General features: G+C 47.1%; 2 protein-coding genes across 3 annotated transcripts in view; both read right to left on the bottom strand.

Moving 5' to 3' along the window:
• Positions 1–365: 365 nt before the first annotated feature.
• On the bottom strand, positions 366–8657 carry LOC118248965 (protein FAM83D-B-like). Its single transcript, XM_035548464.2, is given in 6 exon segments — positions 366–3700; positions 4068–4192; positions 5150–5317; positions 8023–8509; positions 8511–8554; positions 8556–8657. Coding segments are annotated over 6 exon segments (1881 nt in total). The 3' UTR covers positions 366–2745.
• A 6061-nt stretch (positions 8658–14718) lies between these two features.
• The window catches only part of PPP1R16B (protein phosphatase 1 regulatory subunit 16B), a 37851-nt gene continuing 30626 nt past the window's right edge, over positions 14719–21943 (bottom strand). The window contains exons 4-10 of one of the 2 annotated variants that reach the window (XM_035548154.1): positions 20500–20603; positions 20098–20222; positions 18462–18587; positions 18052–18127; positions 16788–16917; positions 15890–16058; positions 14719–15240 (exon numbers count right to left, since the gene is read on the bottom strand). In XM_035548154.1, the coding sequence (XP_035404047.1) occupies positions 14719–15240; positions 15890–16058; positions 16788–16917; positions 18052–18127; positions 18462–18587; positions 20098–20222; positions 20500–20603 (1252 nt within the window). The remainder of the gene's footprint in view (positions 15241–15889; positions 16059–16787; positions 16918–18051; positions 18128–18461; positions 18588–20097; positions 20223–20499; positions 20604–21943) is intronic. The other variant, XM_035548155.1, reaches the window with a different exon arrangement.

Here is a 21943-nt window from a genome sequence, read left to right as displayed (position 1 = left end):
GCCCGCCCCGGGGCGGGGAGCAGCCGCCGGCGCTGCCCCGGGCCCGGCCGCGCGCTGAGGGCAGGGGGCGCCGCGAAATGGCGGCGGCGGGGCCGGGAGCGCCGCTCAGAGCGTCGTGGGGAAGGGGGAGCAGCGCGGCCCTCGGGCTGAGCTCCGGCTCCCCACCAAAAGGTGCTTTGTGAGGATAGAGAGGGCAAACGGTCCTCCCGGGCAGGCGGCTGCGTTCCGCCTTTTCCTTCATTCCGCAGCAGCCAAGCGGGCAGGGCGTCGGTCACCGGGATGCAGAGGGACAGGTAAACAGAAGACAAAACTCGGAAGGGATCCGGTGAGAACCCCCGTGGCAAAGTGAGTTTATTTGTAAAAAAGGTATTGTTCCTGGGAGAGCTCCAAAACAACCGTACAGCGCACCAAGCTGAGAAGTACAGAGAACAAACACGATTTTCAGGTGGATTTTGGATACATTCAAGCATTGCTGAACAACGAGTCTTTTAAGAATACAACTGTGACATTGGCCTTGAATGTGTATTTTGGCTCCCTCTTTGCAACCCCCTTTCATCTCTGTTCCAGCTCTAGGAGCTGTGCACCTCACCTGTTTAAGCAGGTGCAGACAGCTTTTAATTTGCCTACACCTCTCCGTGCATCTGCCTTATAGCTTTAGGAAAGAAGCGGCTGCTTTAACCTCCAACCTATAAAAGTAGCTGAGCCTCTTTGTCAATACAGACCTCAAAGATAGAAATTCTAGTCAGTAGAATAAAGTGCTGCTGTCTACACTTCGGTTACAGCTCTGCTGAGTTTTGGCACTTTCCTATTCATTGCTTCTTGTGGAAATAAATAACAGCTGAAATGTGCCACCTACTGGACAGACAAGCCCATAAATAAGAAGGAAATATCTCACGCAGACTCTGATTTGACTCTGAAGAATTCCGAGTCTGGTTGGTCACTAAAATATTGGCAAACAGGTCTAAAGAATAATATCACAGGTCAGATTTCAGAGAGAACTCAGAAAATCCACATGCTGCTCAAAAAAGTGATCCATCAAGCACGGACACATGCACAGTAATACTAACAAATATCCATGTAGTGTCTGCAAAGTGACTTAACCCAAGATCCATTTAGTGTTGAAAGCAGAGCATTTTCAAAAGCTAGAAAGGCACTTAACTTTCTTTGAAGAACCTATTAGTGGATAAAATACAGACAGAGCAGGAAACACAGAATACTTCAGAAAGCACAGCTTAAGATAAAAACTTTTAAAAAATTACTTGTAAAATAAAAACAATCAATCTGTATTGTTTTTGTAGTGTTTGAGCAGGGGCTTTGTTATGTGTCCTCAGTGATTGTCTCACCACTAGGCTGACTGCAAAGATGCCATTTACAGGTCTCTTAACAGAAGCAAGATCGTAGAATCAGTAAGGCTGTAAAAGCCCTCCAAGATTATCAGGTCCAACCATCACCCTACTACCAATGTCCCTAAGCACCATGTCCAACCTTTCCTTGAACACCCCTAGGGACAGTGACACCACCACTTCCCTGAGCAACCCATTCCAATGCCTGACCCCGACCACTTTTTATGAGAAAACTTCTGAGAAGAAATGTCTCCTAACTTCTAACCTAAATCTCCCCTAAATGGTTCAGAAACCTTCAAGACCAAGCCAGAATATGACTTGGTCTCAATTCTGGAAGAGACATTGAACAAAAGGCATCTTCTGAAGTTGTGCCAAAAGGGGTGTACAACAGGAGTGCTGCTATGAGACACTGAGCTCCAACTATTACCTCCTCTCCTGCTCACAAGCACGATTTGCACCCCCAAACACCTCAGCAATACATTTACATTAGTATTCAAACAGATCCAATGTAAGTGCTTCTAGTATTCAAAACTAAAAACTAGTTAAATGAGGACAAGTTCCCCTAAAACAGGTATGGCTATCTTGGAGCGCTAGGTTGCTGCTTCCTTGATTTTTAAAAGATGCTCCTCTGACAATGTGCATATATATACAAATGTGTATGTATGTGTGTGTGTATATATATATATATATATATATATATAGAGAGAGAGAGAGAGAGAGAGAGAGAGAGAGAGAGGGAGAGAGAGAGAGAAAGAGAGAGAGAGAGAGAGAGAGAAAGAAAGAGACAGACATAAGGTGATCAAACTGAAGAGCTGGTTAGCTCAGTACTACATACTCACTACCCTTTCAGAATGCTTAAACAATGGAAAGAGGATACAGTTGAACATAAGAACCTGCAACTGTTCCAACAGACCCTTCACAACTTTAATGGAAGGGTAATATTTTTATCTCTGAAGTCAGAAAAAATAGCTTTATGATTAATTTTTTTCCCCTCATGTTGAGTATAAAGTGAAAGTCCCACTATTAGAAAGGGGAAAAAAGTATATATTGATAAAGTCATTCTGAGCAAGGTCAGTCGGACTCAGATTTTTCCCATGTTTAGATAACTTAAAACCAAAGAATTAGCAATCCTGAAGAGTAAACATATTAATGCTTTCTAAGCCAAGTATACAGAAGTACAATAAACCTTTACCACTAATGCATATAAGGGAAACATAAGTGGTTATGGTATAAATAAAAACCTGGTTTTTATTACTTAAATTGCATAGTATAAAACAAAGTGCTGGAAAGGGATTTACTCTTGTTGGTATGTGTACAAGTACTGGAAGGAATTAGGAGAATCAGCAGATAAACAAGTGCATTTTGAAACCCAAACTTTTGTGCTCTGCATTCAGTACAGCAGTCATTTATTCAGAGAAAAGAGTGAAACATCTCGGAGGCTGCGCAGGCTGGCACTGATGTCTCGCCTCTGATTTAGGTTGCATCTTCCAGTGTAGTGGTTCATGTAGTTTTCAGGCACACGTCTCCTTCGGGATAGGATATCCACCATGTGGCTGAACTTCGACCTGATAGTGGAGTAGTGGAATTGCCTCTCCTTATGCAGTTTCTGGAAATATTCTGCCCTGTGACTGCTGGAGTATTCAATGGAACGAATGGAAGAGAGTGAGCTGGTAGAGCTGGTAAGAGAACACTGGGATGAGGATGAAGACAGAGATCGCAGGCTACAATTTGATACAGACTTTCCAGGTGGAAGGGATTCTTCTTTTGATGCCCTTCTGTAAAGCAGGGGTGTTTCTGCATGCTCTTCTTCCTTTGTCTGCGTCACTGCAGTCTTCAGCAAAACTGAAGTCTGAGTCCCTGTCATTCTAGCATCAACAGAAGTTTGGGTGCCAATTTCGTCTGTTAAAACGTTGGTCTGCGTGACAGCATTACACACAGTCGCTACGGGCTTCTCTTCCCACCAGCCAGTTTGAGTTGACGCGTTCTTTCGCTCCACTGTGGCCTCCTGATCACTGAACCACTCCACTTCACTGCTGAAAGAATGTCCCAGGTTACAAGGTTTGCCTCCAGGAGTATCTTCAGCCAGATCTAGTCCTTTTAACACTTTTTTGGGAGTACTAGACATCCTGGCAAATTCTGCTCTCAAATTGCTTTTTACAGAGTATTCTTTAGAGGACTCTATTCTGCTCACCAGATGATCAAATATTCCACTGTTCCTGGAGCTCGACAGACGTTTAGGGCTGACAGGGTTTGACTGGGCATAAAGAATTCTGAACTGGAGGTCAAACTGTTCAACCACTTGACCTGACAACAGCAGCAAGTTACAGCTGTTCAGCTTCCCATCGGTCCATGTGAAACTATTGAAAACAAACCAAGATTCACGGTTAAATTTCAGCTCACTTCAGCATGTACAGTTACAGATAACAAGACAAGACTCCGCCGCTTAGGACTGTTGTGCATAAGGGAGATATCAACTTGATTGAGTGTGTTCACTCTCTCCTTCAGAGAAACCCCTACATAGCCATGGCCATGTTCCTTCCTAGCTGTGTAAACCAAGGCAGTTTTCCCCACTGTGTTTCCAGTTTTGGGTTAGTTCCACTTAAGAGTCAGATAGCCCACTTTACATTTACCAGTACCAAGCAAACAGCAAAGTTAACACACCCTTCCTGCAGAAGCTCCCCCTTTGCACAGCATCATCAGGCACTAACAGACCCCAACACTTGCCTGTAGGAGCCTGTTGTCACTCTAATGCCGTCGATTAACATGAACTTCTCATGAACCTTCCCAACGATTTTGGCGCCTGACCTCGTGTAGTATGTGTTCCCAGTGAGAGTTCGAACTCTCATCAACTGTTTCAGGAGAGAAGGGAAAAAGTAACATCAGATTTCAATTAAAGTTTTGATCAGTAATTCCGCATAAAAACAAGTAGACACATTACGGAAGATTGGAATGAAGTGAACTTCCTTACATTATTTGGCAAGTGAGTCTTAGTGCTAAATTTCTGTTAGTTTAGGAGAGGCTGTAGACTCGGCCTGGAGAGAACTGCCAGTTCCAGCTAATTACTGACCACAAAGCTAGGAGTGCCTCCCCATCCAGAGCAGCTCTCACTTGGGTCAGCATAAGCCTGTCCTAGCCAGGACATAACACAGTCACATCAGCTTACATCCACAGGAATTGAGTAAGCCACCTGGGTCACATCATCCAAACCCTGAATTAAAAAGATGTTCCCAAAGCCATGCCACCCTTGAGCTTCCTGTGTTTGTTTTCCTTACAGTCATTTTCCTTAGCAAGCCCAAGGAGCCCATTCTTGGGTTAAAAAGAATAGAGCTACTTAGATCTTGCAAAATTAAGTGCTTGAAGGTAGCCACTTTGTCAGGACACTCCATCCAGCACACTGGGGAGCTGCACGGCGTGGCTGTAGCTCCTACATACTGGTAGTGTAGGGTAGAAGTGCCTTTTCTGTATGGTTTTCAATGAGTGTGTGAGCAATTTAGGGACACTGTTTAGTGGCTGATACTGGTAGTAGGGTGATGGTTGGACCAGGTGATCTTGGGGGTCTTTTCCAACCCTCATGATTCTATGATACTAGCCAGTATTGGGCCTTAATCTTCACGAGCTGAGAAACATTTCAAACCAAAACAAGACACCACCACCCTTTTATTTCAGTTACCAAACTGACAGGATGCTTTAGTCTTTCAGGAAAGTCTGATGATTTACAGAAGGGTGTCTCTGATGTCCAAAACCATAAGCAGTAACACAAGAAGTAAAAAACAAGCCACCTCCCCTCCACCATGTTTAGTACTTACATTTTCCTGCTCGGGACAGACTCCTAAATTCTTGCACATTTCCAAGAAGTAGGGTAGAAAGCCCTGGTCAAGAAGGATATAGACAGGGACCTTCCGGTTGTTGTAGGCATCCTGAAGGTCACTGAAGATATCAGTATCTGTGAAGGAATCCATCACAATGGCAATTACCTGTAAAAAGAAGTGGCAACATTTGTTTAAGAGCTTTACCTTACACAAGGCAAGATCATTGCCTACCCCATCCATTTTCTCCTTCTATACCGTCAAGGCCAAATACATATTTCTTTGCCCTGCTGCTTTGGCCTTGGCAAGTTTTAAACAATTTCTATGTTCTCCCAATGTTTCTGTAAATTCATCGTGTCCTGGTGTGTAAAGCATAAGACTAAAAAGATTTTTCCAACATCTGCTGCAGTGTTTGTGCACAGCCTGCTTTCCTACCTCATCTCCCATACGCAGACTTTTCTAAAACCCGGGAAGCTGACACGGCAGTCAGCAACCCCTACAAGCCATCCCCACTCCTGTGCTTCCCGACGTGTCAGTAGCATCCTGTGCTGCAGGGACTATGCTGAATGAGGAACTGCCATATCCAAAGAGCAGTTCTTATAGAGTAAGAAAGAGGGAGTTTTTACACTAAACCTTACCGACTTGTGCCTCCTGCAAAGCATTCTCAAGACTCTCTTCTGTGGCAAAGCCGCTATAGACAGCCGCTTCCCCCAGGAGAATTAGCTCAAACAGCCTCTCTCGGTGTCACAGCTAAACATCTCAGACACTCACTGCTTTCTTCTCAGGCCATGCATCCCTATGTAAATTACCATGACAAACTAGTTCTGTAGCAACATAATAAACTGAATACGTCCCATAAGAGTCTGGAAATGGCATATTCCAAGTGTCCATCCAAAACCCACACAGGAAAACCATCCGGCTGCTCAGGAGCAGATGCAGACTTGTAGTAACAGTTCTTTACAGCAGGCAAGTCCTAAGAGGAAGATTCCTTTCCAGTGGGCCAAAGATAAAACAGTCTTACATTTGCAGAGAGCCTCCCCATTCAGAACAACACTGTGTGCCATTTCTGCCCTAGAATCCCAGCCCTTCAAAACTGGGATCCTGCATGGGTGCAGACACAAAGGATTTGGCTTCATGACTTACTTTCCTTATTGTTCCAGTAGACCAGCATCAAGGACACCAGTTGCACAAGTGCTGCAGTGCCTGCCTGTATCAGATGGCGGTGTGCGCGCCTTACTGCCACGTGCCCAAGGCATACATGCACGCAACGCAGCTGCTGTGTGTGGCATCGCCTATGCTCAGAGGAAACATTTCCCACAAGAACATACTGAGCTTCGCATTCACACCTGTGCCCTGCTCCTCAGGCAATTGGCTCTAAACAGATGATTTCTTAGTTATAAAAAACACAGACGTGGTGGTATTTCTACATAAAGTTAGTTTACACCTGTGCTTCTTACATACCTCCTCTGGGCTTCTCCACCATATCACTACATTAAGTGCCAAAATAAGAGAGAGAAAATTAAGATACTCTGGACGAGACCAGGTGAGTAAGAAGTTAACCCCTGAAAACACAGAACAAGAGGTACACAATTCACAGTAAACCCTTTGGAACGCTGCTGCCTTCAAATGACTACTCAATTAGAAGAGCATTTTAGATCTAATCCCAGAATTAGAAACGGAAAAAGAAATAAAGTTGTACTCAAAGTGAGCAAGAGTACAGTTATGTGTATAGGAGGTAGAGAACACACTTTTCTTTATGCTGGGCCATTCAGGATAGCAGAGGCAAGACAGCAACAGTGCCCAAATTAGTCTCTCGAGCCAACTGTATTTTAGCAAGCTGAGAAGGAACTGTACAGCATCTGCAGCTTTCCTGTTCCTCACATTAACCCTGAGAGCTCAGCTGTGATCGCACAGCTGCTCACAGTAGTTCAAGTGACAAGGGTCAAAATTCTCCCTGTTCCACATCCACAAAGCTGCCTCCCAGGCCACGCATGTATGCTGCAGTGACCAGAACAGCTCAGCGCCTGTTGGCTCTACGTGAGGGAAGATGTTTTGGCCAGATGCTACAGGCAAGAACGTGAAAAACAAAAACAGCTTTTTGGAAAAACAGCTGTTTTCACGGAGTTTGCTTGAACCACCAGACTGCTCACAGCTACCTGATACAGGACCTTTGCCAACAGATCTTCGTGTGCGACTGCTTCTGGCAAGAAGCCCATGCTCCTGTCATCCTCACGCACGCCCCAGGCTTCTGCTCTTGGGCAGGCAGGGACCCGGCTCCGTCGCTAATTCTGGGTGTGCCCCGTGGGAGCACCTCACCCAGAGCCAGGGATTGCTTCACCTGGAGAGGAAGCTGTACTTTTAAATTTTGGCCAAGCCAATCGAATGGCTGCTAGTGAGGAAGGTGGCTCCCTCCTGGGACTACAGTTAGAGGCTACAAACTCAATGAGCGCTGTGAGTTACAGAGAACAGTTACAAGTTACTCCTCGGCATGGCTCATTTAGGCCATGCCCTGCGTCAGATCAAAGCCACCCGCTCCTGTGAAACGGGAGCCCTGCTAAGAGCAGCTCCGCACAAAACTTTGGGTCAGCCAACGAGATATAGAAAAGCAAAGAACGGAGTTACAGCCACAGCGCTACCTCTGCGGATAACGCTCCCTTGGTGAGGAAGGATACAACACAGACAAGCCTCTGTAAGGCAGCGGGAGGCTTTGGCAAGCAACTCCGGCTTGCGAGGTGGGGAAGCTGGGTGAGGAAGGGCAAGCCGGGACCCGAGGCACGGGGCCAGCAGCCCGAGCAGCCCCCTCGGGCCGGGGGCGCCTCGGGGCCGTGCCCGCAGACCCGGAACGGGGCCGCCGCGGGGCCCCGCGCACCCACCTGCCGCGCGGAGCGGATCTGCCGCCGCACCGCCTCCTTGCAGCCGCAGCCGCTCTCCCCGCAGCCCGGCTGGAAGTGCGCCTCCACCCGCGTCAGCCCGCGGAAGGCGCCGCCGGCGAAGCCCGGCCAGCCCAGCTCCAGCGCCGGCGGCTCCACGTCCGAGCGCTCGGGGAAGTAGGTGAGCGAGGAGGCGGCCGGCGAGGCGCCGAGCGACGGCGGCTCCTCCTCGGCCGCGGCGGGCGGCACGGCGCCCCGCGCGATGGCCTGCACCTCGGGCTCCGAGAGGAAGGGCGGCAGCTGCTCCCGCCGCAGGAAGGCCCGCAGCGCCTCGGGGCCGCCCGCCACCAGCTCCTCCAGCGCCAGCCGCTGCGCCTCGCTGTACAGCCCCAGCTCCAGCCCGGCCGGGCGCGGCGGCCAGCGCCCGGCGCCCTCCTCCAGGCACTGCGACAGGTTGGCCATGGCGCGCCTCGCTGCCGCCCCGGCCCGCCGGCCCTGCCTTTATAGCGGCTTTGAATCCAAACAGCGCCGCGCCTCCGCCGCCACTGGGGCAGCCGCGCTCCGCCTCTGCCTCCCGTTGGCTGCGGGGACCCGGCGCGGCTCGGCACGGCCCCGCCTGGAGGCCGGGCCCGGCCCATGAGGGGATGCGGGGCCGGGCACAGGGCCCGCACCGCTGGGCCTCGCGGTCTCCTCAGGGCCGGGCTGGGGCGGCCCCGCTCCCCCACGCGGGCCGGGCCAGGAGGGCGAGGGCCCGAGGAGGGCCCGGCCCGCAAAGCCCCTGTCAGACACCCGGCCTCCAGCAAGGGCTGCCGCGGTTTCGGCCTTCCTCCCCGGCCCCATAAAGAAAGGAAAAAGTTAAGAGTCACACCTACCCCTGCCCGGATTTACTCCTCTACGCTCCTCCTGGCACTAACAGCCACAGGAGCGGCGGAGTCGCTCAGGGAGAGCCCCAGCCTGTAAACCAAATAAATAAAAACCCGCGGGCTTTTCTGTATTATTAAAAGAAATTTAATATAATTTTTAAATTAAAAAATTCAATCTCTATTAAAGACACAAGTCAGGTACTAATACTGTCAGACATACCCTTTTGGCATGGGTTTTACATACAATTTATGATTTTATGCATTGCTTCAACATGTTAAGAAACCACCTTTTCATACTTACAGTAGCAATAAAGTCAGTTCCATACAATATCAAATATCCTTTTTTTAAAAAAAAGTTTTAAATATATTAGACTCTGATTGCCAAAATGCCATTTTATACACAAAGCTGCTAATACAATATACAGTTCTTACATTATTTTTTTCACATAAAATACATTTCATCAAGTTTTATTTGTACATCATTTACTACTGATCAATGGAATTACGAATTATTGCAGAAGGCTTGCCATCGTGTGTTACATCCTGTACATGCAGCAGTCGCACCGAGCTGCACAAGGGCTGCCAACACTGCCGTAGTTCCCTCGTCCCCTCTTGGGATGCCAACACCGCAATCCACAGGCTGAATGTGCCGAGGTGGCAATGCTAAGGCTGCATTTGCACCATTTTAAAACCCGTATGTCCCGGTCAGGTGGAGACAATTGTATTGGTGTAGATTTGGAACAGGTCTCTTGAGCACTGTCTCCTCTACCACAGCTTCCGCAGTTGAAATACAGCAAAATATTCCATGCTCTATTTTTGCCATGGCAGATGTTGCCTGAAGAACCCAGTGGTATTTGAATCATGCGGGGCCACTGACAAGTCCATTACCAGCATGGCCAACATCAAAACAGCAGAATAAAGCTGAAGAACAACCAGGAACAACGAATTCTGTTGTACGGCCACAGACAAAACAAAACTAAATTCCAAATATTAACTCTGTTCTGTGGTAAGAGGCTAGACCTTGCTACTCAAAGTATCTTCTGGACTCTGTCTGTGGAGAACTGCTATAACTGAATAGGTCAACAAGATTTGTTAAATTAGAATGAAGATCCTGATCGTTTCCATTCTCTGTGTTTAGAAATGGTGATCATGAGAGAAATGAAAGAATGAAAATTGCAGAATCCTACATGCTCTGAACTGCTTTCCTCTTGCAATAAAGAACGGCACAGCATAGTCACTGCAAACGTTCCAGAGACCAGAAACCAAATTAATTTTAGCAAGTGTGATAAGGCACAGAAATATCCAGACATAGGGAGGACACCTTCCAGCAGGTAGACAACAGTAAATCTGTGGCTCACTACAGACCAGTGCTATTGCTTTCTCTGCTAAGATATTCCTATTTCATGGTATTGCCAATTTTGCTTCAGCATAGATGATTAAAGTCAACAGAAGCCCAAGATTAAAGCAGAAGGACACCGAACAGAGTTTATGCCATTGGGAGATTATAAGTGCTTTCACCTGCAACCCCATGAAATAAGACTCGCTCAGTGTACTAGAGAACTCACTGCCTCCACTGCATATCGGACTGATTCGTTATTGCTATTGTCCTGCCATGCTCTTCTCCTTCCCTACCAGGAATTCCTCAACCATGTCATTCCCCGACCGTGCCTACAATATGGTGCAGAATCGCATCAGCTGGAGTCAGTTCTTATCAAAACCAGGAGGGTTTTAATATTCTGGAGCACCACAGAAGTGAGGCTAGCTGAGATAAAATTGCATCACTTGGTACATGAAGTACAGACCCGGGTCTGAAGCCAGACAGATCCCAGCAACAGTACTGAAGCCCTTAACTAATATTTCATTGCTGGGACTTTCCTGGTGGAGTTCAGTAAAGCAGATACATTATTTTGAGACACTTTTTTTGCATTTAAATAAAGTCTTTCAACATGGGAAGTAAAGCTGCTCTCAATAACTAGTTAGTTTGCTATAAACACTACGACTAGCGCTTTGGAAGATTTTGCCAGCAGAAAAGTTACTCCCGTGTGCAGCTTTGCCTACAGCAGGCCTGTCAGCACACCCGTGTTCTCAGAGCTTCGTGTAGCCTGCACCAACTACAACCTTCGGCTTACAGCCGATGAAAGTGGGACTCTGATCTGACCTTCAGTCTGTACATAGAGCTTTAGAGAACCTAGAGTCACTGAGTACGGTGTAAAACCCCCAAGTCTTCCTCTAATAAGCCAAGTGCTTGATATGCTAGTCACAATACGATTCACAGTTTCTACAGCTTTTTAGCAAAATGAAGATCCAGTGAATTAGCCAAGGTGCCTTCTGCTATGTACTCGAGAGCTTTCCACTGGGATGGTCTTATTAAAATGCACAGATAATTGAGAGCACTACTATTGTAACATTGCTAAATTTTACAATGAAAAGCCCTGTTCCTAGAGGTAGGCTCCTACAATGCATGTACAAGAACATCTATGTTTTTATTGCTCTCCCCAAAGCCTGTTTGTCTCTACAGCACTTTAGAAGCAGGCTGAATACCCGCTGTACTGAACCGCTCATCCCAGACCTCCAACCAACAGCTCTTCAGGCAGCATAAATTATCAGCTCCTTCCCTGAGCTTATTTGCCAGTGCCCCGTGGGCAGTGACTGTTACATCTGAAATGTCACCAATACAAAAGCATGAATCCATTTTAGGTCACTCTTCAACTGTCTTCCCAAGTCCCACTCTGATGCATTCTGTGCAGTGGAAGATAAATACTTGGCTTGGCTGTGAAACAAATCCTGGGATATTTATCAATTACCAATTCTCTCCTCTGAATGAGAAATGATTACATTTGATCAGACAGCACTTGACTTCAGAGGACGTGTTAGCTTACAGTGCTAACACCAGAAGAGCTGTATTATGGCCAATTTACAATTACAAGGCAAAGTCCAATTAATGGATGCTTTATAATCTAGAGCCTGTAGCCTTTTTCTCCTGATAGTAAATCAATTGTTGTTTTGCTCAAATCACAGCTAGAATAATGAATTTCTGGGGCTTCACACATAACCAAAGTGAGGTACCAATGAACTCAATGCTATTTGTCTAATGTGGACTGGCGTCCTACAGCTTTGCTGTATCAATAGCTCCCAGTGAGAGCAAGCCTCTAACTACTTAACACCATTGCATCCAGCTGCCTCCTTTTCATGTGCGTGGAGCTACGCAGCATTCAGTACACTCGATAGCACAAAATTGCTCTGAGAAGGAAAATGGCCCCACTCCACCTACCTCTGGGAGGGAAGGCATCAGCAGGGCCAAATCTTGCACCACTTACTACCTAGTGGGTAACAGCACCAACATTTGCTATACTGAGTCCAGAATGCTCGTGGGTTTGGATGTGAGGAGGCAATCCCAGCACCATGGGAGAGCAGGGGCATCTGGAAGATCATCTTCCCCCACTCAGTAACACCCAGGCTACACTTGGTTTTATCCCAGATAAATTTTCTCTAGGTAAGCAGAAGATCCCCTGTTAACTACACACAGATGCTGTAAAGTCTGTCCAGTTACTAAACCATCTTCTTTCTACTGGATAGTCTTTTAATTTCCCTTAAGGTTAAGCACAAGAAGTATTTTCTAGTCTTATATTTATACTATGCATTCCAGGAACGGAGGGAGATCAGCTGAAGCCGGCACATTAGCCACAAACAGGGCAGCACAAGCTACTGGCTCTGTGTCAGAAAAAGCCCAACTTCTCTGTTTCAGAACAAACGCAGAAACCCCTTAACTGAAGGGAGGCTGCAAAATAAATAAATAAATAAGCGGACTGACTGCTACCATTTCCCAATTCGTTCCTGAACAGGCCCGTGGCCCTGTGACATTACACAGCCAGCCCCAGCGAGGGGCCAGACCTCAGGGCACACTGCCACGGCTGCGCTGGGAGCAAAGGAGAGAGCCTTCCCTCCCTCCGTGGAGCTGCCCAAAACGCTGCACGTGGAGAGTGAAGGATGCTTCTGGCTGCCAGCGAGCAGAGGGTAGCGGCTTATGCTCGCTGGCAGCCTCAGCCAACTTTTTATGGCCTAGAAAAAGGCAAGGCTGTGGGGATTCCAAGAGGGGAAGCATACGAGTGAAGTGTAATACTGATGTCTAACAGCTGCCAGTTAAAAGGATGACGGGTGGAAGCTGCATTTTCTGTTGCTCGGCTGAAGCACAATTACACTGCTGCCAGCGTGATTTAATCCACCGATGGCTTACAGAGCCCCAGGCAGGCGTGTGTTTGCAGTCTGGGATTTCAGCTGCCCAAGATGACATACTCATAGAAATAGTTACCTGTGGGATAGCCCCTGTGCAGAAAAAGGTTTGAACATTTACAATTATTTCTGCAGATGCAACTTGTTAGCTCAGCTGTAGCCAGTTCCTCGGAGCTGGCTCCCATGGGGCACTTTCCTTTCAACCTCACCCAGGTACACAAAAAACGTGACTTGCTGAGACACCAGTGCCACAACCCCCTGTTATACCATGCAGGAGCTTCTCAGGTACGTCAGAGCTACATGAACTACATCAAAGCAGTGGTACTGGTGTGCCAATCTCTCTACAGCAGAGACGCTTTGCTGAGTACGGTGTGGTGCTGGGTGCCCTTGCACACAGAGGCAGTTAAGCCCCATTCTGACAGCTACTGATGGTGACGATTTCATCACGGGAGCAGGAAAAAGCCAAAAAGTCTCCTGTCCTGCTGCAGTGTTCAACTACCAAAGCAATGACTTAACAGTTATTCATCAGCCAAAGACTGCAGGTTAACCTAAGTGTTGTAACATCTAGGGAGGTTAGAAACATTTTCACACTTTTTTAGGTTAGTGCAGGCAAGCCTTTCCTCCTCTTCCCTCCCAAGCCCTGTGGTTCTGGAAATCCAGAAAAATCTGAACACAAAGCACACCGCCCCAAGTATCTGTGTTGAGCATACAGAGTAAACAGAATCAATAAGAAAGTGAGATCACCAGAAGTCTTTTCAGGTTTAAACAAATTAAAGTCTAAATAGTACAAATAGGTGTTTTAAATTACTTATCCCAATATAGACCTTTGTCAGTATTTTATTGCAGTAAAATTCTATTGCCAGGGCCCCTTATTGCAACACCGGTTTTAAAGCCTGTCGAGTGAAGCCTGTTCCAGGAAGAGTTCTGCTTAAAACCTGATGGCAGTCTGCATGACGAGTTCACACGAGCAGAGCAGGACCCAGCCAGCACACAGTTTCTGATGGTGAGCTGGCACTGCAAGGAGACAACACCTTGCAAACTTCCTAAAGCAGGCGCAGCATCCACACTTACTTGTTGCTCAGCCCCTGTAGATGCAGGATCCAGCTGCAGGGAAAACAGCTCTGTCCACTCGTGCAAACCTTGTGTTGGGGCTGACCACCCCTCCAGGATATGTGCATCACCCAAGAGAGAAAATTCAGGTCTGAACTGTCACCCTCCAGAAGCGTGGTGGCTTGCAGCAAGAGGCTCAGATGCAAATATATTTTAATTCCGATCATTTCTTCTTTCCAAGCCATCCCATGACTCCTCAAGGATGGGGAAGCAGCTCATACTTTCTTCCCCAGGGGGAAAGACATGGGCATCTCCTTTTACATCCTACCGATGCATATCCCTTCCTCTCCTGAGAGCCTTGCTCCACCTGCATTACTCATTCAACTTCAATGGAAGTAATTGGCAGGGTAAAGTACAATTCAAGATGAACGAGGCCGACACAGTCAGGATGTCCGTAACCAGATCCTCCCCGTGGAACGCCAACAACCTGGCCACAGTGATAGATCCAACCAGCCCACCCACTTCTCGTTTCCTCTGGGGCAAGTAGCAGGTAAGACTAGGAAATTCTGCAGCACCCATGCACCTTCTCTTCCATTTCCTCCATGGGAGCTTTGAATTTCAAGAGGGGTGGCTCACCACTGGACACCGTGTAATACACCGAGGTCCCATTGGAGCTGTAGGGAGAAGTCCTGGATCCGATTAGGTGCGACTTGGCCTCGCCCCCGTTTTCGGCAACTCCTCCCATGCCGCTGCCGAAGTGGGTGCTGAGGAAGGGGTGGTTGAGGAGCTTGGCCGCAGCCCGCTGCCGCTTCAGTTCAGAGAGCGTCTGGTGGCTGTGCTCCTTGTAGGCACCCCAGAACTGCTGCGTGTCGGGGAGCCCGGGGTTGCCGTAGGGCAGCACGTGGCCTGGGCTGCCGTCGGGGTCAGCGTGCATGCTCCAGATGTCCCCGTTGGAGAAGGTGTACTGGTAAGTGCTGGCCGATGCCATGAGTCCATTCTGGAGGGGGATTTCAGAGTCACACTGGGTGCTCTTGTTTGCTAACTCTGGAAGGAGGGAGGAGTTCTCCAGCACTGAATTCTGTAACAAGAAGACATTAAAGAAGAGCATCTTCCCCCGTTCTCCACGTACAGTTCATCCCTGTGACAACTTCCTAAGTCAGCTCACACTCAGCCTTTCAGCCAGAGGTACTGCAGCAAAAACATCAAATTCACCCACCAACAAGACCCTATAATGCTGTGAGCCCCAACCAGGGGCTGCTCCCAGCCAGGAACATGGAAATTTTAGCACAGAAGGACTCAGAAAAAAAAATATATAGATTGAGTGATATGCGTGTTAATAGAACATGACAATAACTCAATTAAAAACAAGTAACTGCAAAGCAATATAGAAATTCCTTTGTGATTACCCGTTTGTTAGCTCTACAGAGAAATGCATGTGTCATAACTAACTGCTATTTTTTCTGAACACTCTGGTTCACTAGGGTCATATCTCAAACCTATTTAAGCAGCTGTAAATCCCAAACAGCCTTTCCACTGTAGTGAGATATTCCTGTTTATACTAAATGAGAATTTGGTCTTTTGCTTAAATCTGATGGATAATAAATAATAAATAAATAATAAATGTTTACAAATTTTTCAGCCACATCCCACCCCAGGGCACCCACTGCTATTGAGCCTGCACTACCCACCCTCCTCAGAAACTCTTTAAGACAATTGAGATTCCTTACGGGGTCTGTATTCTCCTGGTCAGACCGAGTCTCCCCCATTTCTCCAATGAGACCTGAATTCCTTCCTTCTTCTGCAGCCCCCAGCTGCTGCCAGACGATGGCCTCTTTCTCGCACTCCTTCCTGTAAAGGTTTGTGCGGTCCGACAGGCTGGCCCTCCTCACCACCTTCCTGTGGGACACGGGGAAAGAGCATCAAAGCTGTGAGCAGGATACAGAACATCTTACCCTCTAACTCCTCTCACCTTCTCCTCGTGCTTCAAGGCATCTCCCACTGGAATGTAATGTGAATTTAGTTTCCTGGCACCCACGCAAAGCAGACAAAGGCACTAGTGTGGATATTAAAGGTAGGAGGAATTTTAAGGAGTTTTAAAGTAGTACTGCAAATGTGGGTTAGATCTCACACAGCTCACCTCATGGATCTACTCTGCAGCCAGGGGAGTAAATACAGAGGGAAAGGGCCCGTGAGATAAGGGAGTTCTGTGGTCTGCAGGACTGCTTTGATGTCTAGCAAAGGTCTTATAAAGGCATTTGCAAAGTGTCTGAACACAGTATCTTGGCCATGAGAATTTATTGCTCTTCATTCCCCTTCCCCTCCACCTTCCTCATTAAAGCTGTCAAGAAGCTCAAGTTAATCCATCTGAAGCGCTGATTCTCAGTCCCAACTCCTAACAGTCCAGCAGGGTAAATCCTCACCACCTGGCTCTGTTCAGGGCAGCTCTAAAGAATCCCTCGTCAGAGGAGCTCTGCCTTCCACTGGCAGCCAGTTTCTGCCTTTAAGAGTGTGCTCCGAAAGGACAGACGGGCTCGTTCTCTGCGCGCTGACTGCAGGGTGCTCGGTGGTCACCCCTGGGTGGCCAAGCAAAGGCGCTGGGTGACCTGCGGGGAACAAGGCACTCACCCCCGGCTGCCGGTGCTGGAGGTCCTTCGGCTCAGGGAGGATTTGTGCCTCATCTGCGACTTCATGATCACGTCGTGCTTGTGTTTCAGCTCCAGAAGTAAGACTTTGAATTCCTCTTCTTCACAGAGATCTACGGGGCACATAAACCAGGCCGTTAGTCAGACCATTCACACATGGTACCATTCACAGCGTGGTACTACCTGTGTCTTCCTAGTATATACAACTCCAAACGCCAGGAGGATAAAGGAAATTTAAGCAAAATATGCTTAGACACATTCATCTCCAAACAAACTGCGGGAGGCACAGTGGTTTGGACACCTAAGTGGGATCAGAAAACAAGAGCTGCTCACTGTGACAGTGGCTCAGCTTTGCGATGATCCAGCTGTTCAGCTAGGTTTTGTCCCATCTCTAGCAGTATGCTTTGCCTTTACCTGTGACAGGGTGAAAGATATATTGACCAGTGTCTCAACACTTCAAGGTGTGAGGAAAAGAAATTTCCGTAATCACCAGACTGCACCTCCCCTGGTTATAGCATTTTTACTTAAGTCTCCAGAACTTAAGACCAGAGAAAGGCAGAGCAGGTCAGGGTAGAAGACGAGAACTTCCATCCTTGTAAAAAATCCTGGAAAAAAATGAGGATGCACAGATTTTGCAATTAAGAAAACCTTAATGCCAAAACCTTAATGCTCAGAAAACCTTTTGGCAAAAGAAAATGTGGCACAAGATAATAATAGACATGGTCAGATGCTAACACTGACGTTTTTACTTCCAATCTGTTCCAGGACTTGTGTGTTTTCTCTTCCCTCTCCAACCCTAATAGGTTACAGGACTTCACTGCACCAAGGCAGAACTAGAGACACACAAGTTTTAGGGCTGCACTCAGCTTTAGAAGTGGTACACCAAACCCCGCTGCTGTGGGGTAAGCCAGGTCTAAGACCATAATGCAAGAGCAGGCAGACTCCAAAGCACAGGAATAGAGGGATGACATGAGTGTGGACAAACAAGACAAAAGCTTGGTGCTCGAGAAATTCATTCTCCCTTCTTTTTATGAGCAGGAAGAAGCATTTTCAGGAGTAACAAAGTAGGCTCTTTAAAACTTCAATCCCTGTTAAAGTCCCTATAACTTTGATTCTAGACACCTGAAAAATGAAGTGTTAATGCTTCTGAAAACACCATCTGAAGACTCCAGCAGGCTTAGAGGCAAAAGCTTCTAAAGGATTTTCTTAATGACTTTGATCTCGTTTTTTAAGATCAGTAAACCCACCTATTGGCATCTCATCCAAAGATGTCCTGGCACTCAAGCTAGCCCCATGGGACACAAGCAACTCAGCCATCTGCATCTAAAGAAACAGAAAGAAAACCCAGTTGACAGAGGTATTTTAGGAAATCGTTTTCCACCTCAAACTGAAAAGTTGGAAGATGACAAGAAGCAACAGGATGAATGCTCAACTTGCCCCACATTTTTCTGGTACATGTGAGATGTTAAGTATAGTTCCCACCATTCAACTGCACAGACATACTCTTACTGAGCTTTCTCAGCAAGAGCTTCTTTTTGGAGCCCCGTGGATCTCATCTGACACCATCCAGCAAGTCCAGCCCTAGTACAGATTGCTTGTTTGTACAGGCAGAAAGAAGTGTCACCCTTGTACATGAGTTTTGCAACAAAATCCTTACCTGTCCCCAGAAGGCCGCAGCATGAAGAGGTTCCCAGCCGTCCCAGTCCTTAACATCCAGGCTTGCCCCCTGGTCAAGAAGGACTTCAGCTGCATGCAGATACCCATTGGCTGCGGCTATATGCAACTAGGAGACAAGGAACAGAGCATGAACCACCTGCAAGGACCATAAACGTTTTTTTTACACTGAGCTTCAGTGGAATTTCCTGGATGATGTCTGACTCTAGATTCAGACAGGCGGCAGGTTGGGCATTTGGCAGATGCATTTCCATCAGGTCAAAAGCAGGTTGGTCCTGTTACTGACACTCAGCATTACCTGCATGTAATTCTGCTTGGAGAGGAAAGTGCTCAACAGTGCTTAAGATCTCTTACATATATGGCTTAAAAAGTAATGTTTTCAAGTTTTAAATCAGGGCTCCTAAGTGCTCCCCAAACAGCAAGCAAACAGCACCACTGAAATGCCAACCTGCCATGGAGAACATCTAATGTGAACTCTACATCCCTCACGCCAGAAACCATCTCCTCTTCCCCACTAAGTGCTGTGGATGTGATTTTTTGACGAAATGTTCAGCATGCTTTAGTCAGGAGTCCCTTTGTGCAAGTGCACTTCCACTCATTCTATGACTGCTTTCACCATTTGAAAATCAGAAACATTTAAATCCATGGCGACTTCTAGTTTAAGAAATCTGATTTTTCAGATACTGGCCTCCAACTACACCCATCACTTTGGAGACATGAATAATAGTCTCCTGTACTCCACCATGACCCTTCATGTCTCTGAGGATTTTCATAATTGCTGTCTGCTGCTGCCTCTCTGAGCACACCATTGACCTGTACGCCATTCTGAAGGTATGAACTTCATTCAGAGCTCATCCTACTTCAGCTGTGCTAAAGAGGAGCACAAAAGCGTCTTTTCAAAATTTTCCGCATGGATTCTACCCCATGAAGTTAAAACCTCATCTGGAAATAAATTCTGATGCTTTCTGGCAGTCCAATTAATTTCTACATAAATTTTATGGCACGGGGTCATTTCCTCTAGAGGTCGTATGATTTAACAAGGAATCAGTTAATGCTCAGAAGCAGTCCGACAAGCAAATGCAAGCTTGAATCTGATGCTGAGAGTTGTTAAAACAGTTAACAGTTTTCCAGGACTGAAAGGCAGTTTCACAGCTAGAGCCTCTACAAGCAAGGTTGGGGTGATACAGAAAGGGAAGCCAATACACCTGCTTCATTTTTTTAATATATAAGCCATTTAACAAGTATTATATGTATAAATTTATATCCTCATCGCAGAATATTTTGAACCTTTCTGTGGAAACTGCCGGTACCAACCACTGTCAGATGGGACACGGGGGCTCAGCAGCCTTACTGAAGGACCTGACCCGTGGGACAAGTGGTGGAGGTCACAGCAATGAGGGATTTGCTTCAGAAAGCTCAGGGTTAGGCACTAAGTTATGTCAGCTGTACTCACAGACAGAGCCCGTTCCTACATGACGATACTAAAACAGAGGAAAAGATCCAGACAGCTTCCTCCCTCCTTGTACATGTTGATTTTGTATAACCTCCTGCCACAGGGCAGGTTTCGTAACCCACAGGCTAAAGGAAGGCAGAAGCGAAGCCGCGGCAGTTTCACTCACCAGCGTAGCACCCTGGGCATCAGTCCTGTTCAGGTCTTGTCCAGTCGCAAGTATGTCATGAATGTCACAGATCATGACCTGCTCCGGGGCAGCCCGCATCTCATTGATTTTTTCCTGTGTAATTCCTGTTAAAATTCCAATTGAAGAGTTGGAAAGGATCTTTGTCTCCACTGGTTGAGTACAATTATACTCATGATTCCTTGTTGATTTGGCCTCACATTCTTTCCAGAGGCTGAGGGGACTTCACCATAAATTAGGAATCAGAGAAACTAGACAGTTCCAAAACATTATGCCAGGCAGAAGCTCTCTGCTTCTCTCAAGAGGCAAATCAAGAGCTGAGAAGGTCATTTTAAGTACTACATTGGCCCCCTTTTGAATTCTACATGTTCTCAGTCTCCTTACCCTGATAGGCCATGCAAGTCTCGATGACATCCAGGGTTGGCTCGTCTTCACAGAGGTCGTACGGCATGTTGCCATCCGCGTTTACTGCCAGCAAGTCGGCTCCACTGCAAGGGGAAAAAGGTGTCACACAAGAAAGGATTCCCGTAATATCCTAGAGCAGACAGTGCCAAACACTGGGATAAACGTTTGGCAAAAAGCAGCTGGGGTTTCATGGTTGCCCAAATGTCACCAAGATTTGTTAGACAATACAGATTTAAAACAAAGCCATGGAGCTATGAGTGGGGAAGACAAATTCCAAAAGCGGATGAAAGGCAGCACCTACTTCATGGGCTGTGGGGGACACAAGCCACTGAGCCATTCCTGTCCTCTCCTGGTCCTAGCACTCGTCCTGGCACTGGACAGACCAGCAGCTTCTCAGTGATAGAAGTGATTTATTTGCTGAATTTCTGAATATCAATGCCAAGCAACTACCAGGTGCTTGTTATCTGGGCATGTGGCAGCCCTTGAACAAAAAGTTCACAAGGACCGGAGAAGTTGTGGAAGATACAGGGTGAATGGTGGAGGGAGCCTTCCACCTAACCAAGGGCACACTGGGAAAAGTAAAAAATAAAATAGTAACAATAAAATTTCTGGCAACTGGTGAATTTTTCCATCTGATTTTCCAAAAGCACTTCTCTAAGCCTCTGTATCACCTCCAGGAGGTACTATTTGGAAGGCAAATAGCCAGTTATATTGTTCACTAACCTCATATTCTCACATGGTAAAAGAATTTCCAGCACCTTCTGAGCTTTGCCATTTTAGCTAGCTGTTAAGTAGTCCTCAGCTGACCTCTGCTCTACCTCAGCAAGATGGCAGACAACATCCACTTGCATTTACATTCCTGTTCCTTTACTTTTTTTCCCCTCTCTCTGCCCGAGCAGGGCAAACTGCATTGAAACTCACACTTGCAATGTTCCAGTGTCAGTTTAATCAGAAAATAAAAAAGAACTAAACATCTCTTGTGGGCTGCCACCTCTGATGGTCTCCCAGGGCTCCGGGTGCCACCACCAGTACCGCTGCCTTCCATGGCAGTGTTTAACCAGCCATTTGGTATGTGAGACCTGCTCCAAAGGACGACTTTCATCATAGCAAACAAATCACCCATCCCTCAAAAGTCCAGTGGAAGACTCTTTCCGAGCATGGGATCACGACACCATGCCTGCATCCTCTGCCTCACTTCCTTCATTTTAAGTCAAGAAAGAAGGGCAAAAAATTCCATGCTAGCGTCCCAGATGGCAGCACTGCAGGGAGAAGAGGCCCTCAGGGAGAGGTCACAGGCTCTGCTGTGCAAAGCAGCACGGTAAAACCCCAAAACACATTTTGCCCTCTCCACCGTCACCCTGGCAAATGGAGGAGAGGCCTCCATTTGCAGTCAGGACTGTCTGCTCCAGCAGGTGCTCATTAA

The sequence above is a fragment of the Cygnus atratus genome, chromosome 16, assembly GCF_013377495.2.
Source record: "Cygnus atratus isolate AKBS03 ecotype Queensland, Australia chromosome 16, CAtr_DNAZoo_HiC_assembly, whole genome shotgun sequence".
Classification (NCBI taxonomy): Eukaryota; Metazoa; Chordata; class Aves; order Anseriformes; family Anatidae; genus Cygnus; species Cygnus atratus.
This window is presented reverse-complemented; position numbering and strand designations above follow the sequence as displayed.